Source organism: Azolla caroliniana, unplaced genomic scaffold (assembly GCF_043228905.1).
Source record: "Azolla caroliniana isolate FFs.n. ecotype wild unplaced genomic scaffold, voAzoCaro1.0.p SCAF_9, whole genome shotgun sequence".
Lineage (NCBI taxonomy): Eukaryota > Viridiplantae > Streptophyta > Polypodiopsida > Salviniales > Salviniaceae > Azolla > Azolla caroliniana.
In genome coordinates, this window is record NW_028230444.1 from 4,915,749 (window position 1) to 4,933,670 (window position 17,922).

General features: G+C 37.7%; 1 protein-coding gene across 3 annotated transcripts; it reads right to left on the minus strand.

Moving 5' to 3' along the window:
• Positions 1 to 5,447: 5,447 nt before the first annotated feature.
• On the minus strand, positions 5,448 to 9,478 carry LOC147859985 (protein PHR1-LIKE 2-like). 3 transcript variants are annotated; one of them, XM_087324952.1, is made up of 8 exons: positions 9,355 to 9,478; positions 9,099 to 9,198; positions 8,005 to 8,199; positions 7,793 to 7,869; positions 7,204 to 7,261; positions 7,033 to 7,105; positions 6,721 to 6,790; positions 5,448 to 6,485 (listed from the first exon to the last, which is right to left on the minus strand). In XM_087324952.1, exons 3-8 carry the CDS (start codon positions 8,195 to 8,197, stop codon positions 5,724 to 5,726), a joined length of 1,233 nt encoding a protein of 410 aa, XP_087181078.1. In that variant the 5' UTR covers positions 8,198 to 8,199; positions 9,099 to 9,198; positions 9,355 to 9,478; the 3' UTR covers positions 5,448 to 5,723. The 3 variants fall into 3 exon arrangements, with proteins under 3 accessions (XP_087181078.1, XP_087181077.1, XP_087181079.1); XM_087324951.1 differs by lacking the exon at positions 9,355 to 9,478 and adding an exon at positions 9,293 to 9,336; XM_087324953.1 differs by lacking the exon at positions 9,355 to 9,478 and having other exon boundaries at positions 7,033 to 7,099; positions 9,099 to 9,280.
• Positions 9,479 to 17,922: the final 8,444 nt, after the last annotated feature.

Sequence of the window (17,922 nt, forward strand, 5' to 3'; positions counted from 1 at the left end):
TCACATTTCCTCGGTTGATCATCCATGTCAACTCATTGAGAATTGTTCGGTACTCGTCTTCAGCTAACATGCTGATGGAGACCAGACTCCTTTTTAGTGCAGGTACGTGCCAGACTTGGTGCATGAATATTTTGTTGCCATTCGACAATTCGATCAGTACTTCGCTGATTCCGGTGATTTTGCATTCCTGCCCGTTGCCTAGTCAGATTGTGCCATTGGCGTCGGTCGAATAATTCGAGAACCATTCGATGTTCGAGGTTACGTGAAATGTGGCACTGGAGTCCAGTAATCACGTGTGTGCTTATTGCTCACTATAGAGGACTTCTTCGATCATCGAGTCCTCTAAAGAGAGGATTTCTTCTGATCGAGAGTCGGCAACATTGATTTGATTGTTGATTGGAGAGCGATTCGAGTCGGATCGTCCTTGGTTCCACTTGGATCACCAATCGCTCTCTTTTTTCTTGATCGACCAACAATCGGAAACGTTGTGACCGACTTTTCTACAATGAGTGCAAAAATCACATGGTCGGTTATTTCTTGACTTTGACTGTTGTCAGTCTCTCCTCTTTCTCGATCGATTGTTGTTTCAACCGGAGCGTTCGGCTTGTTCTCTTGATCGACTCGATCGAGTGATGGGCTTCTGCCGACTTGTCGATGGTTGAGTCCCATCGATTTTTGCCGAATATCCTCCGTGAGGATTTGGCCAATAGTTTCGTCCAGGTTCAGCCTAGGGTTGTTAATGGCGAAAGTCATGTAGAATACCTCCCAACTCATCGGCAAGCTCAATAGGAGAGCAAGGCTTTCACTTCTTCTTCAAAGTTGATCCCTTGGGAGGAGAGTTCAAACAACACCCGACTGAAGGTGTTGATGTGAGAGGTGGCTAGATCGGTCTCTCTCATCTTCATGTTGAATAGTTGTTTGATAAGTATCGGTTTTGAAGATGAGGACTTGTTTTCATATACCACATTTAACTTCTCTCACAACAAGAATGTTGTTGTCTCCTTTGCCATATTGAAGTAGACGTTTTCGGCCAAGTGCATTCGATTGGTGGAGCGTACAATCTTGTCTATTGATCTCCACTCTTCGGCTGAAATTGAAGCAGGTCTTTCGCTGTGTCGAATGGCTTCAACCTGTCTTCGAATGATCAACACGTCTTGCATCATCTCCTTCCATAGGGCAAAGTTTTTGTCGTCGAACTTTCGGATTTCAACTCCTGTTCCAGATGTTGAAGCCATGTTCTTTTGAAGTGAGATTGCTAACCTGGTCTATTCTTTCAGCTGTGGAGTTTCCTTTTCTTGGTTTTTCTACTATTTGTCACCGTTGAACAACAAGTCGCTCTGATACCACTTGTTGATGTATGTTCAGATATATGCACGGAAGTATGTGTATGAGGACCTATCTTTCTATGCACAACAAACAACACAAATATGTAGTGATAAGAAGAAGAAGAAGACAGATGTAGTAAACAGAGTTAGAGCTTCAATGGAAGCTCTCTATTTCTCTATAACTCTCTCTCTACAAGATTCAAGATTGATCATACTCATCACAATGTTCGGTTAGAGTTTATCTACTCAAGCCCTAACTATTTGCATGTGTTCACACTTGTATGGATACAAAGTGGAAGGAGTCGGCCTTTTCTGCCAACACTAAGGGGATAAGTATGGATGCATGCAAAAGGGAAAAAACAAAGTGCAAGTTAAAAGTAGGCTTTACAATTTTCATTTGGAAGAGACCCTCGAATAGCCTATAAAAGGGACAAGAGAGCTCATTGGCATGGATCATTTTTTTTTGCATAAGACAAAAGCACTTACCAAATTTTGGATTGGGCTCGAAAAAGTGAATCAAGCAAGCATGCAAGACCAATGACGACAAAAGTTGACATGGTCGTCATCCATTGGGACGTTGTACCAAAACTGAAGGATTTTCTCTTGAAGCTCTTTTCTCAAATCTAATACTACTTTTGTCTTATTTATTTGTAATATAAGCCATTTCATGTAACAGAGTTGAGACTTTGTCTCGTTAGTATTTCAAGATGTTAATACCTATAAAAAACTGTTTTGGTAATCCCATTGTCTTACATACATTGCAAGGGAACGAGGATCGCTACGAATTTTTAGCTCGGAAATCTAAGCACAATGCTCGAAGAGACTCGAATTGAGCAAATTCCACGAAAGATGGATTCCAAAAATTCGCACTGAAAGTTTCTTAATGTAGACATGAAGAGGTCCCTAGAAGAATTGTGGCAGAATTTTCGAAATGTGAATCCAAGCTCGAACAAAAGTTACAAGTGCAATATTGATTTTCGGATTGAACTAGCCAAGTTGAACAAGGTCAGCATCTAACGTGAAAGCACTACTTTTGAAAATTTGGGAAAACATTTCCCTGATTTGAGCATCACTTCACGAAATGAGGAAATTAATATTTTCGCCATCGCGAACTCTACATCGTCGACCACTACCGCTACATTTGACAATGACGACATTGACACCAATGCCGACCTTGCTATAGGTGATGTTTGTTGACATCTTTTATTAGCTACGTCACTTGCCACACTTACATTCCCTTTACACTTTAAGAAAAACCTTAAGACCTTACCCACAAGCACTTAAACCATTCTTATTTTCCCAAACATGCCTCCTACCTACCAACACATTAAAACATGCATATATATACCCATACAAACATTGAAGAGAATACTTGTAAACACACACATTAGTATTTAGAACTCACATACATGCACATATACCCCCCATTGCATATCAAGATTCACCAAACAAGCACATTATTTTACACATATAAAACACACTAGAATTATAAACACTTAAGAGTTGCACATTTACACACACCTCTTTGGTTCGAGTTCCTGGTGGTCCCATTCACATTTCAAACACATGTACATATTCTCACGACAGTGATTTGTGCAACATGACCTCGAGAAGGAGATAGAACTTAGATCAAGAGAAAGACGTGTGCTAGGTGCAACTTTCTTAGAAGTGACACAAAGTTCTCTATTGCCCTCAAATTGAGTAAATAGGGCACAAACCATAAGGAGGAATGCATGCAACAAACACTACCCAAGGGCATTGGGAACTTACGATAATTTGAACTCACTACAAGTACTAGTCACCTTAATGGATAGGGACAACGATAATGCCACCACCTTTGAGATCAATCGATGACCATGGTAAGTACACAAAATCACATGTATAATAAGGATGATGGCTTTCAAGGTCATGCTTGATGATAAAGTTAGGGTATGGTCCTTGAATCTCCCAAAAAAAGACTTACATAAATGGCAAAGATTCCATGACAGGCTTACAAGTACCAACCCAAGTCCCAACTAACAAATGCGAGAATTTCCCTGAACCTACACAAGACCCAACACCAATACCTCATGTGGAACAACCCAAAGCCTACACAACAAGGGAAAACATTTGTTTTCCTACATGTCAAGGATATCACACAAGATATGAATTCCCCCTCTTACACCAAAGACAACCCCACTATTGCAAATGGTGCAAGGCCTTCTTGATGCAGTCACAAGAAAACTCGTCGCAAGCACCCATTAGGAGGTTCGAACAAGGACTTGTAATCGAACGCTCAAGGTGACCACCATGACCAAACCATCTAACCCAACTTGCCATGCTACCACAACAACCACCACTCCCTCAAATCAAAACCTGACTACCATAACTTGAACACGATAGAGATAAACAAACCCAAGTTCGGGTGGGGGCATAAAACAACCATGAGAGCTAATACCAATACGATGACGACGATGCTGACAAAGAAGTATTGTCTCACTTCATCAATTACGAAGGTGACCAAATACTAGTCTACATCCTAAGAAGTGAACAACGAGAACCCCCAATGGGATACATAGGATGCCCAAGATGACACAACCTCAAATGCTTCAAATGCCAAGGTTCACATATGGTCAGTGAGTGCCCCACTAAGCATGAGTACTACAATTGCATGACACAATGACCAAGGTACAACCAACAGGATGCACTAGTACCTGCACAAGCATTAAACCCCTTTGACCAACAAGCACAAGAGGTTATCACTTGGTTCCACGAGAAGCTTCATGCCTCGCATTTGGACGAGAACACCTAGTGCCTGACTGCCCCGAGAAAAAAAAGAGAATCGTAGCGGGTCTATTATCAATTGTCCCATCCATAATTGGAGCCAATGTTATCATGCGCTCATGCCCAAAGGATTGCGCACAATCTCAAACATCAAGAGAATGGGACACAAACTACCCATCATAGGAAGAGGAAACCAAAAAAGATCAAATTAGAGGAGTACATTAAGCTACTTCATCAAGAAGAGGAACAAACACCACCAAATCTACTGAGCTTGAACTTGAACCAACTCAACAATTCCTCCCTACCAAAATAAGGTACCCATTGAGGGACATACCCCCGCCACAATGACCAACTCCTTCCCTATGACTAGCAACAAGAAGTTAACGTGGAGCTCTTGCAACAAATACTAACACTCAAGGTGCAACTCACGTCACTAGAGTTGTATGACTCGATAGGTGTCCTCACAAAAATCGATTGTTTTAACCACATTCTATCTAAGAAGGTTTTAACCGCCCATCTACATCACTCTTTCCTTTATCGCTATTATTTCATCCTTACTCTTCAACTTTAAATGATAAAGCTTCATCACTAAAACTTTTGTTCATCAAAAGCATCAACGTGTAGAAACCCCCACTTATTTCATCTCTCTCTTTTATATGACCGTTGTGGCCCTTCCCTCTAGTTATACCTCTCTTCACTTTCACAACATAGCCCAATTTGGTGCCCTTTGATTTTGTATACCACCTTGCCTCTTTCTTATTTTCCATTGTATTGGTTTAACATCTTCTTTACATCCATTGGAGTTTATATGTATAATGTTCCTCTACCCTCTATACTCCTAAATGATAACCGTCCTACATCCCTACATTCTCATATTTAATCTTCTCAACCCCCTCTTTTCTTCCCTTGTACTTTCAAAAGGCTTCTTCCTAGAACCATTACATCCTTTCTTTCACATGCATGAATGTTCCTTGGGAATCTTATGACCCTTCCCACATTTACTCTTTGAAGTTAAAAACCCTCACTACAAGGTGCCTCCCTTTTTTAAACTTGCACCTTCACCCTTTTTTACTATGTATGAGTTACCCTTTTATTGGGGTGAAATTGGTTTACATGTAAGCATCTTGTGTATATATGTAAACCAATTGACTCCTAATTTCAATAATAAGTGCTCATTATAAAAGCCTCTCTCCCTCTATCTCAAACTCTGATGCAACTAGGAAAGTCTTTCATTATTTTTTGGCATTGCTTGTATTAGACGAGTGTGGAATACTTGTGATTTTGAAATTTTAAAAGAAACTATATTTGTTGAAGTTCCAAAAACCCCAATTCAAAATTTGCATCGAGAGAGGCTGTTGATGACCAAGTATTAACCAACCACCTTCACATTCATTGTGGCTTACAATATCCATGAAAACCTCATATTTGTTCACTAAATGACTAGGATAGAAGGGTTATTCTAAGGTATGCATTTTACAAGTTCATCTAAAATAATACATTGCTCTCCAAAAGGTTATTTACTATGGCTCATTTTTTACTCTTCACTTCTTGATAGGAGAAAGGATTGTGGCTACACAACACATAAGAAATGATATTTCATTTGCTTCCAGTACAAAATCCATTCAAATCAACTTCTCAATTTTGGTTTGCAATTTTGTCACATTGAAAATTCAAGTCAAGACCTAATCTTAAGTCAATACGCGAGGAACAATACGACGACATATTTTGAGGCCCCATTGGTTTGGATATACTTAACTGATTAGACATGCATATAGCAGTATGCATTGCTTGTTTTGATAGAGGTTTTGTCTCATTTGCCTCGTTAGAGACTAGTAATCTATCACTAAGAAATGTTCTCTTATCCATTAACTCATTGTCATCAATAACTTGTGCATATGGCAATCCCCTCTCAAATCCTCTTGTTGTTGAGACTAATCGCCTATCAACAAACCCTCTCTTATGTGCACTAACTTGTTCCATTAACCTCAAACCTCCCATTCCAACATCCTCATCCTCATCCTCATCTTGCACTTGGATTTCCTCTTTATACTTGAGCATCATCATCCCAACTGATTCCTGATCCCCAACCAAATCTCCTCTATATTTCTTCTCTAATCCTCCATTTTCTTCGGTTTCATACCTCTCTTTTGAGATCACATTAGTGATGGAGCTGTCAAAGGAGCATTCTGTCTTTATGTGAGATTCACATTCATCCATTGCACCACATTTCGAAAAGTCGTCCATACAAACTTCTTTGTTGGTTATATCCAGAAGCCGTGCTTGGTCCATCCCAACAAGTCCGAGTGTTTTAGTGGCCAAATTTTCTTCGGCTTTTCTAAGTATAGAATGCAGGTACCTCCCCTGAGCCTCAATACGAGCTTGTAAAAGTCGTTGCACCTATATGTTAAAAACTTGTCAATATATTACAATGTATTTTAAAAAGAAGAAAGAAAATGATATCCTAATCATTAGGGGAAACCACCGAAATAGCCCTAGTGGTTTTTTGATAGTTACCAAAATACCATCAAGTAGCAGCAAATTTCCTACTATTGATGGTAGTTAGTAAAATTTGAAAATTTTCATAGGAGGTATTTTCATGTTTTGCACTATATCTTTATCTTGAGGTTGTAACCTCTAGTTGTTCTTGAAGCTTCCTTTGTACCTCCATTTGAATGTGCAAAGCTTCGGCTATTTGTACGTTTCTGAAACCCAAGAAAAGACACACTTTCTCATGATATCCTTTGAACAAAAGAACGGAAACTATGGTACAAAAGGGGAGGAGATTGGCCTAGTGGTTGTATGGGGCATTTCAGTCTGTAAAATCCCTATGTTGGGAGAGATCAAACTTCCCCTTCCATCAAGTTTGGTTGTGGCAAATTGGAATTGAGTACCACCATTAAAAGAAGGAGAAAGCACCCAAAATTTACAAGATTTTCATACTTACTCGGATGTTGCTTGGTTTTCTGAACCTGTCGTGATTGTTATTGAAGGTTTTATATTCTCGTTAGCTCCTGTACCTTGCACATTTATATGTAACCATTGCGATATCTTTCATAAGTCCACCAAATTAAGCGGTCTATAAAAGAAAGAGTGCTCAGCTAGATTTTATTCTCACCAGAGAAATGCTCAATCTTAGTATTAGGTTCTTTCGAATGCTTTCCAAGGCGATATTTCTGACAGTCAAATCAAAGAACTGATTAGGGACATAGTTATAACAAGAAGCAAAAGAAACTCCACATCCAATCATCAAGCTCAAAAGAAATATTTCCTATGTTCCATCATCAAACTCAAAAGAATCATTTCCTATATTCATTCATCAGATGGTGAGTTTATTCCTTGAGCTCAGGAAAATTTTGATAACTGATTTATTCCAAAGGCTTTTCTGTGCAAGCTTAAGCTTGGTTTAACATCTTATCTTTTCTTCAATGGACAAGTCTATCATCTATATGATTGATTAAACACCCATGAATAGGTGCCTATGTAGGGAGGTAATGGAACTCAAATCCCACCTGGTAAGAAGCTATTGATTGATTGTCTCATTAATATTATGTTTGTTCATTTCCTGTCCTATTAGACTTTAGTAGCAGACACATATATATAGCAATTTTTATAGGTCACAGACCTCCTGAGGACTGTAATATGTCATCATCGTTCTCTTTCTCTCCCATGTAACAAGACTGTCGGTTAAACGCATGAATTGTTACCTGAAGATGACTTTTCAAATGGTATAGTGTGAGCCCTTTGATATTCATAACTTTCATCACAGCCTTTGGTGTAGCCTCTGCATGCACAAACCTAGACAATCTCAGCACTGGATATGCATCCATGGAAACCACAAAATCCACCATCTACACAATTTTAGCCATTATGATTGGCATCATCAGATATGCATCCATGTAAAACAAAACACACTTACTGCCAGCTCCTCCAAGTTGATGAACAGCTTCGACAAATCGTTCATGAAGTTCAGCAGTCCATCGGAGGCGAGGTTTCGGGTCAGTTGAGAGGATTACCCCACCAACATCAAAATCATTTGTTCCATGTAAATGTGAGAAAGTAAAGGACCTTCGTGTATCCGAATAAGTACCATATGAATCAATATGAGTCATTTCTGAAATGAATAAATAAAACGAAACATCAGTGTCTCGATGACAAAATGGTCTCATTTCAAACACTTGCATTGATTCTATTCCACCCTGAGCCCTACACCATGTGGCATGAACTATTCTATTTAAAGAAACAGATAAAGTCAATCGCATTGATTCTATTCAAATCTGAACCCTCTGATTTCCTTTACTTCTTCTTTTTTTCTTTAATACAATCCCTTGAATTGCTTCCCATTCTTGTTCCTTTACTTCAGGCATTATACAAAAGTGCAAGCAATTCAAGGAAGTTCCCTCAATCAATACTACAATATTAGGAAAAAAGCAATCAATAGGTATAAAAATGGGAACATACCCATCCGTCGATACACTATCAGGCAGATACTTATTAATAGGTACACTATTAGGCAAAGACCTACCAATTGGTATAGAATTGGGCAAATACCCATCAATGAGTATAAATTCCATCAGTTAACTATTAATTAAACAAAGACTCATAAGCAAATATACATCAAATGCTAATATTAAACAAACAACTGCCAATGGTGGGTAATATCAGGCAAAAAAAGCTCACCCATAAATGTGTATACAATTTGACATCAATATCTATTATAGGCAAATATCAATGAATGTCCATGGATACTATTAGACAAAGAACCAGGTATAACAAAGATCCCCTGATGCCTACTATTTAGCAATCGCCCATAGCAATGGATATACAAATTAGAATGGATATGAGCCATTCAATGGATACCTCAATAAGGCAGAGTTTCATCAATGGGCACATTACTAAGGAAAGAGATATTGATTGATTATTTCAATCGGTAAGGAAAAACACAACATTTATCAAATAGTAAGCAAACACCACATTATATATCAATGAGGTTGAAAAATGAGTAATAAATACCTCTGGATGATAGGTTTTCTTTCTTTTGTGTTTTTTCTTTTTCAAAAGGAGAAGAAGAATGCCCACTTGTTGGTTAGGGCGAGAACCAAGTTTGCATTTCCTGAAAGCAAAACGGCATGCCCAATAAGGTTATGAAGAAGGAAACAGCGCATATATAAAACAGAAACAGAGCATATATATATATATATATATACATACATATATATAGCAGAAACAGAGTTTTGAAATATATGGGAGATTTGATGGCAAGCTTTACCATAACCAAAGTGCCCACAAGAAGCTTTTTAAAGACCAGGGGATTGATGAAGAAAGCTCACTGACTACACAAAGAACAAAAGCAAAGGAAAAGAGAGAAGAGAGAAGAGAGGAAGAGAGGAAGAGGCAAGATATGGAATATGCTGTCTTCCAAGACAAGACAAGAAGAGACATTATTCCTTATTTTTATCATATCATCATCACAATAATATAATAACATGAAAGGAAAGATATATACCTATTCTACTACTACATAATTCACCCACCAATGACCATACCTCCTTTCTATAAACATAAGAATGGTCATATTCATCATAAAATGCTCAATCTCATTCATTACATTAGGATGCTTGCCCCCCTAATTCCTCTTATGAATCATGATGATCTTATAATGGGTCATATTCATCATAAAATGCTCAATCTCATTCATTACATTAGGATGCTTTGCCCCCCCCCCCCCCCCCAATTCCTCTTATGATTATCTTATAATGGGGTCATATTCATCATAAAAATGCCCAATCTCATTCATTACATTAGGATGCTTGCCCCCTTAGTTCCTCTTATGATGATCTTATAATGCAAAAACCATTCAATCTTAGTTCCTCTTATGATGATCATCGTAACACTTTCCTTCGAGAATCCATATCGAGAATCCGTATCGTATTATGCATACAATTTCGTTTGAGCACCCAACCCACCCTTTCCCCTTGCGAGGTCCCTCCCTGGACCCTGATCTTTGTGAGACTAGTTGTAGAACTTCCATATGTCTCCATCGGATCGAATCATTGACATCATATGCCTTTGAGCATCAAACCCATGATGTGACTTTGATGCGCATCCATGCGGGGCTCTAGGCTACTTCCATTAACATTTTAAGAGCATATGTTTTGAGTTAATAATATATTGCGTTATAGGTATCGTAATTCCCCTCTTCTAGTTGACTTCCAGTCTGCAAGCACGTCATCTCCTAGCTCTTAGTTTACTAGATCGCAAGTGTGTTTACAACTCATTTCTCTTTCTTGACCACTCATGTATAGTAGTGACATTTAGTCAATTTATGCGATCATAATTGATCCATGCCCCATATCTAATTTTTTTTCATGCATATAATCTAATGTTCACATATGCCCTGGGACCCCATAGTGACATCCATCATATATGGGTTTTATTTTCTAAACGTATCTATGTTGTGATACAATTTTTAATGCGCTAATGAGTGTATCAATGCACAATTCTCCCTTATACGATGGATTTAACAAATAATGAAGTAAACTTTATAATGACGAATACCGATATAACTTCTCCAAACTTGTCTTTGTATCCTCTAGTAATATGCGTCACCCGTTTCTATAATCCACTCCTTCATCAATCTTTCAAAGGCTCGTAGTTTTGGACTCATTTATGATTTGGATCCAATGGTTTTTCGTTTTCTATTTATTCTTGTCTCTTGGTCTCTCAAAGCTAGAGAGAGCACCTTTACCTTCTTACCAATGTCATATTCAAACTCTCTCTCTCTCTCTCTCTCTCTCTCTCTCTCTCTCTCTCTCTCTCTCGTCCCATCTTTGCTATCTTTGCTCCTCCTCAAGCACCATAGTTCCATATCTTGTTCACCATTAAAACAAAAACTCATTTCCCCCTTATAGTCAAGTATAAATACTAGTGAGGATAGTGTGGACTCAAACTTATTGATTCATTCATACTTCATCATTCTTCTCTTCATTGTCTCCCACATTTATTCCTTTATCATTCAATGTAATTCCTTTTGGAAGTTAGAAAGGATACTTTGAGCATCCATTAACTAGCATGGAGAAATAAATCGAAGATGTTGGCCTCCAAGTAATCTACTACACAACTTGGCTTACAAACCATACTACGTAAAATTTGTGTTGATTAGGCCAAATATTCATTTTCATACGTATGCAAACGAATGCATATGTTATTATTATTTTTTACACTTCTTACCTTAACTTTCTTACCCTATAAATAATTTACCTTATAATAAATAATGAGTGCAAAAGTATGGTATTTACCATACTTCCGAGGCTGTTTTTCTTATGCGAATGATAAGAATGTTCGAGAATGTGAATGCACGAATGGTACGCATGCTTCATACTATGTTACAAACCATGCTCCGTAAAACTTGGCAGAACTCAATTCAACCAACCTTGATTGTTAAACGTTCAAAAGACAACAAGAAGTAAGATGAAGAATCTGTCCCCATACATTTATGTTGTAAGTCTATCATTTTTTTGTTATAACTCCATATATCTATATAGTATGACACACATTTTCCATTCTCTCATGTTCAGTCATTTGATGAGAAGATTGGTGGCCTATCCAGAAGTGACTTAGACCTACTACCTACTTTAAATATCTTCCAATTACAAAAGTCATAGTGCATAAGAAAGGCTCGCAACAATTATTTTGGTGAAAACGTAATACATATAAGATGCACAAAGGTCAAGAGAGTGTTGCAAATACCAACTACATATCAAGACAAGTGAAATTTGTTACATGGAGGAGTTTTCATTGATGCATGGAGAAGAAAACTGTATCTACTTGACATAATTGATAATCATCAGTGCGAGGGTTGAGTTTTCTTTATTGTTATATAGAGCGTTTTCTTCATTACCATAGGAACCTTCATTGGGCATTGTGTGTGCAAGCATACCATTGCATGTAGAGAAAGTTTACTTCATCATCATATATAGAATTTTCTTCATTGTCATATAGATCTTAATTGGCATTCTGTATGCAAGCCTACCATTGCATTGCCATTCAGAGAGTTCTCTTCTCTATCATATCAAGATTTTTTTCTTCATTGGCATTTTGGGTGCTGCATTGTTAAGTATTCGTCAAACTATTTTCCGAAATAAATGTAAAAGATGGTGATGGGCAAGTATAAGAGCTTAGATATCCACGTGTTGAGTTTTAAGATGATAAATGTAATGACGAGATGTTTGATATTGTTGAATTGATAAAATAATAGAGAAGACTTGGGGGTATGCTTTAACTTGGGTATTCCTACACATTTTACCACATTTCACCCTCAGGCGCCTTTATTTTTCTAATTAAGAATCATAAGTGTGACATAAATTGCTTAAAGTTTTTTTTAAAGCTTTATTAGTTTGTTATTTCCGAATAAAGACATTTGTTACATTTCAAAATAGTATAGATTCTTCTCATTGTGTGATAATAATATATTACTAGACTTTAAATGTTGCATGTCACCTTATTTTCAATTTTTCAATATCATGGTTTTAATTTTGTAGATTTTCTGACGTTGTTTCATTATGTCATAGGAGTGGGGTTCTAATATGGCATTTTTTGTTTCAAAAGTTAGATGCAATATATATGCCTCGACAATGTGATGTGTCGATGGAATTTTGTCGACTTCATTAACATGTGATAACTAAAGGCAACAATATTGTCTTTTAGTATCATTATGACATAACATGTTTCTTTTATGACATGCATAGTTGCAACCTTTTCAATGGTCATTTTTGTTTATTTGGCTTTGGACCAACACTCGTTAGAATTTAGCAGGCTCAACATAGTACACACATTTGGTAAACTGATTTATTAATTCTTTATTTTAGTAGAAAGCTTTACACACATCAATGCCTAATCAACAAATTCAAGTGTGATAAAGGAATGAGTGCACATTGTTTGAAGTATGTAATCTATTGAGATGATTTCCGACAAGGGTCTTGATGTTCGAATCAAGAAGTTTGGTGCAAAAGTAACAGATTCTTCTAGCAAGGTTGTAAGAATAGGGGTAAGATGCAACACTCTCTACGAGTTGAGCACGTTTAAAATCTCTATCGACCAGAGTATGAGTACCAACACAAAACATGTGAGATTTGGGCATCTCAATGTTGTTTTATTGAAGGAGATGAAGAAGTCGAATATGGTAGTTGGGTTGCCAACCCTATCTTACTTATGTCATGTTTTTTATGCTTGTATGATGGGAAAACATCAAAGATCAATCATTCCAAAAGAGAGTTGAAATCGGATAAAGTCTCATCTATAGCTAATACACATCTCCCTTGCTGGAAAAATGCTAGTATTTGACGACTTTAGTAGAAAGATGTGGGTTTACTTCCGTCAAGAGAAAGCTGAAGCTTTTAACAACTTCAAAAGATAGCATAAATTTGTCGAGAAGGAATCTAGAAAGTTAGTGAAGGAGTTATTCTTTGATCAAGATGGAGAATTTTGTGAGTATTGCAATGTGCATGGAATTAAGCACCAACTTACAACGGCCTACACCCCATAATAGAATGGCGTTGATGAACACCAGAACCAAACTATCATCGAGATGGCTAGGTGTACGTTGAAGGCACAAGCATTGATCGACCCATTCTGGGTTGAAGCAGTGAATACAACAATTTACGTCCTCAATTGGAGCTACATGAAGGCACTTCAAGGGAAAACACTACAAGAAGCTTATTCCAGCGAGAAATTTTTAGTGCTACACTTCAGAGCTTTTGGATGTATGTGCTACACACATGTTCCAAACATCAACAGGAAGAAGTTGGATGCCAAAAGCAGGAGGTGCACGATTCTCGAATACAACGAAGATTCAAGAGTCTATCGACTCTACGATCCAGAGGCAAGAAAGATATTGACAAGCCACGATGTGGTGTTCAATGAGGAATGACTATAGCTAGATGAGAACAAGAATTCTCAAGTTACCTCATCAACTGAAGAAGTATTCCACCCATTGTCGACCCATTGTCCAAGAAGGGAAGCTTAATTGTCTGATGGTAATGACTTGTTTGTTCAACCTGTGCTAGAACCATGTGTAAAGAAAATACATAAGTGGGCTCAACAACTTTCAATGATTGTACTTCTAAAGTTAAGTTTCCCAAAACTCCAACTAATGGATTACGAAGATCAAGAAGAATAGAGGAGCAAGGGAGAGCCCGTGACCACATCATCAAGATGGCTCCAATGGTAGACATCATAGGCCTAGAGAGTGAGTTGACTTCAATGGAGGAAGCCATGTCCAACCCGAAGTGGAAAGAGGCAATGCTATCAAAATACAACAACATCATGAAGAATGACATATGGGAGTTGGTAGAGAGACCAACAAAGAAGAATGTGATAGGCATAAAGTGGGTGTGGAAATCAAAGTATAAAACTGATGGTACTTTGGAAAAATTCAAGGCTAGGCTAGTAGCGCAAGGATACTCCCAAATCGAAGGGTTCGATGTACAGGAAACCTTTGCCCCGACAACTTGCATGACAAGTTAAACAATCATAACTTTGGCTACTTCAAGAGGATGGTTGATTTATCATATGGACATCAAATCGGCATTATTGAATGTGCGTTTCAAGGAGGAGGTATACATGACACAACCACCAAGGTTTGAGATGTTGAATTCAAAAAACAAAGTATGCAAGCTGAAGAAGGCATTGTATGGTCTAAAGAAAGCATCAAGAGCTTGAAACAAGAGGATAGACAATTCCTTACAATCAATCAACTTGAAACAATGTGCTTCTGATGCAAGTATGTATGCCCGAATGAAGGGTGGGAAAGAAGTCATCATCATCATTTACGTAGATGATCTAGTACTTGTCAGTGGTCATGAAGAGTGCATTGGTCAAACACAAGAGTGTTTAAAAACTGAGTTCGAAATGACAGACTTAGGGATTCTACACTACCTCCTTGGGATCAAGGTTTGGCAAATCTCGATTGGCATCTTCTTGTCACAAAGAAAGTATGCAACAGAGATATTGAGGACCTTTGGGATGATGACATGCCGAAGTCAACTCCAATGGAGTCAAACTGCAAGCTATCCCAAGAAAACCCTTCATCGATGGTTGACATAAGGAAGTACATGCAGCTTGTAGGGAGTCTAATTTTCCTATGCAATAGTAGGCCGGATATTTGCTTTGTAGTCAATGTGGTGAGTTGATTCGGCAACAAGCCAAAGAAGACTCATTGGAAAGCTACCCTACATGTATTAAAGTACATTGCAAGTACTTTAAATTATGGAATATTCTACATGTCGATAGTTGACGAATTTAGTGGGTATTGCGACTCTGACTAGGATGGAGATAATGACACCAATAAATCAGTTTCTAGATATTGTTTTTCAATGGGTTCATGATCTATTTCCTATAGCAGTCAAAAGAAACCAACAATGGCACTATCTTCGACGAAGGCGAACTACAAAGCGGCATGCATAGTGACATGCAAGGTAGTTTGGATAAGAAGAATCCTTATGGATGTGGCGATTCAAATTAGAACAACAACCGCATTGAGGTGTGACCACCAGAGATGCATGGCCATTGCCAAGAACCCTGTATTTCATGCACGTACTAAACACATCGTGATGCAGTATCACCATGTGTCCGACATCGAGCTAATAGATAATGAGACTGTGGAGCTTGAGTACTATCCGACATCAGACAATGTTGCAGACATCTTCACAAAGGCTATAGGAGCAGAACAACTACAACACCACCTTCAACAACTCGGAGCTGACCCGATTCCATGTTAGGTCAGTGGGTTGACCATTGATGGGGCATGCTACATATAATCAATGATCAACCCCAAGTTGACAATTTATCCCCACATGTATTCTTAGAGTGCACATTTTGTGAAAGCACCCACAATGGAGAGTAGCTATTGTGCAAGTTGACCATATGGGTCGATAAGGTGTCAATGTAGGAAACTATAGATGAGTAGGATAGAATATTTTGTGAGAACATTAAGATGTACTAAGTCTTGAAGTATGTGCCATTGACTTTACGAGAACTACTATTAAGCACTAGCTTGTAACTAGGGAGTTGGGTCATATTAAACTAGAAGTTAGTTGACAGAAAAGGAATACCCCCACTACTATAATTTGACTTATACATTTATTATGACACTGAGACCAAATAGAGATATAATCCACTCTCTCTATCTCCGCAATGGTTGTGACTATTATCTTTCCCCACTTAGTTTGTAGTCGATTGGTCCATATCCCGTCTAAGCTCTAAGGTGTGAGCGCATGGGTGGGCTACCATTGTGAGCTACTCTCATATGTAATAGAAAGTTTGATTTCATATATGCATCTCTATGATTGTAACTCTATATGCCTATCTAATCGATTCTCAATATTTCTAACAATTGTTCTTAGAAGTATGTAATACATTGGGATGTTTCACAAAAATACGAAGAGGACAATAATTATACTAAGTATGAATAAGTTCTCACTCATCTTTCGAACATAGCTTTGAAATTGACTCTCTCATTGTCAGATTGATATGCATTGAATCATCAATCATTTGTATAATCAATGTATGGCATTACGTTAGTTTCTTTGGCATACCATTCGTTTCTTCTCAAAGTTTTTTTTTTTTTTTTTTTTTCCAAAAAAAGATACTACATTAGTATTAGAAAACCGCCATAAGGCTAAACATACAAGCTATACCGATCCCCTATATTTTTCTAAAGTCTAACCATTGGCTTGAATAAACACTTTGGTGTTGAGTAGAACCACTCCACCTTACCAAAATACCGTCTATAAAATATACCTATGTCCCAAATGGCATGAAACTCCACCCGCCTAAGCTCCGCTTGATGCGTATTACCTTTTATACCATCCAACATCCCTCTAAGATTATGTACAATCTCTATCCAAATTCCAGAGATTATTTGAGCAGGTCTTTCAGTCGTATTTTGAAATACCTTCAAACATCGAGCCTTCCAAATATACCAAATTGTAATACTGCTTACCAATTGCCATATTTGAGGTTTATCAGTTTGTATTTGTGGATTCGGAGGGATCAAAATTTTTTCCATCATACCATGCCTCACCATAATAGCATCCGCAACCTCCTCATGTTCATATTCCATCGGTTTATCATGTACCGCTGCCCATAATACTGCACCCCATGTGTACACTGCTCTAGGATATATAGGAATTAAAAATTTTATAATTTGTTTCCATATATCCATAGCAAAACCACAACTCCACAAACAATGTTTAGCAGTCTCTATTACATCTGTACAAAAAGGACACATCTTGTCTACATTTCCTTTTCGCCACCCATTAACTGGTATAGCATTATGAACCAACAACCATCGAAAACCAACAATTTTCCTACTCATCTTTATACCCCATAACCATTTCCAAAATTGTTTAAGATGTTGTGGAGAAAGTTCATTTCGTCTCCAAACAATATTTGCAGTTGGTTCTTTCCATGATCTAGCAGCTAATACTTTCCTACCAATCCTCACAGAATACTAAAAAAACGGCACATATTTGATGTTATCTTGCATCCTCACCTTCCAATACAGTTCTCCAGGATCCCAAGTTAGTGTAGATATTGATCTCCTTTCCAAAATCCAAATCCTCCACAAACAATTCACCTTTTGAGGATCCGGGTCTAATACCCAATTTGATCCATCATTTGCAATCACCCTCACTTCTTTATGTAAACAAAAACTAAACAAATCATGTTCCATAGATGTACAGATTAACCTACCATCATCCTGTACATCCAAAGTCATGCATTCTTGTTCCCCAATATAGGCTTTCACTCCAATTAAAACATCCAATGGAGTAAATAA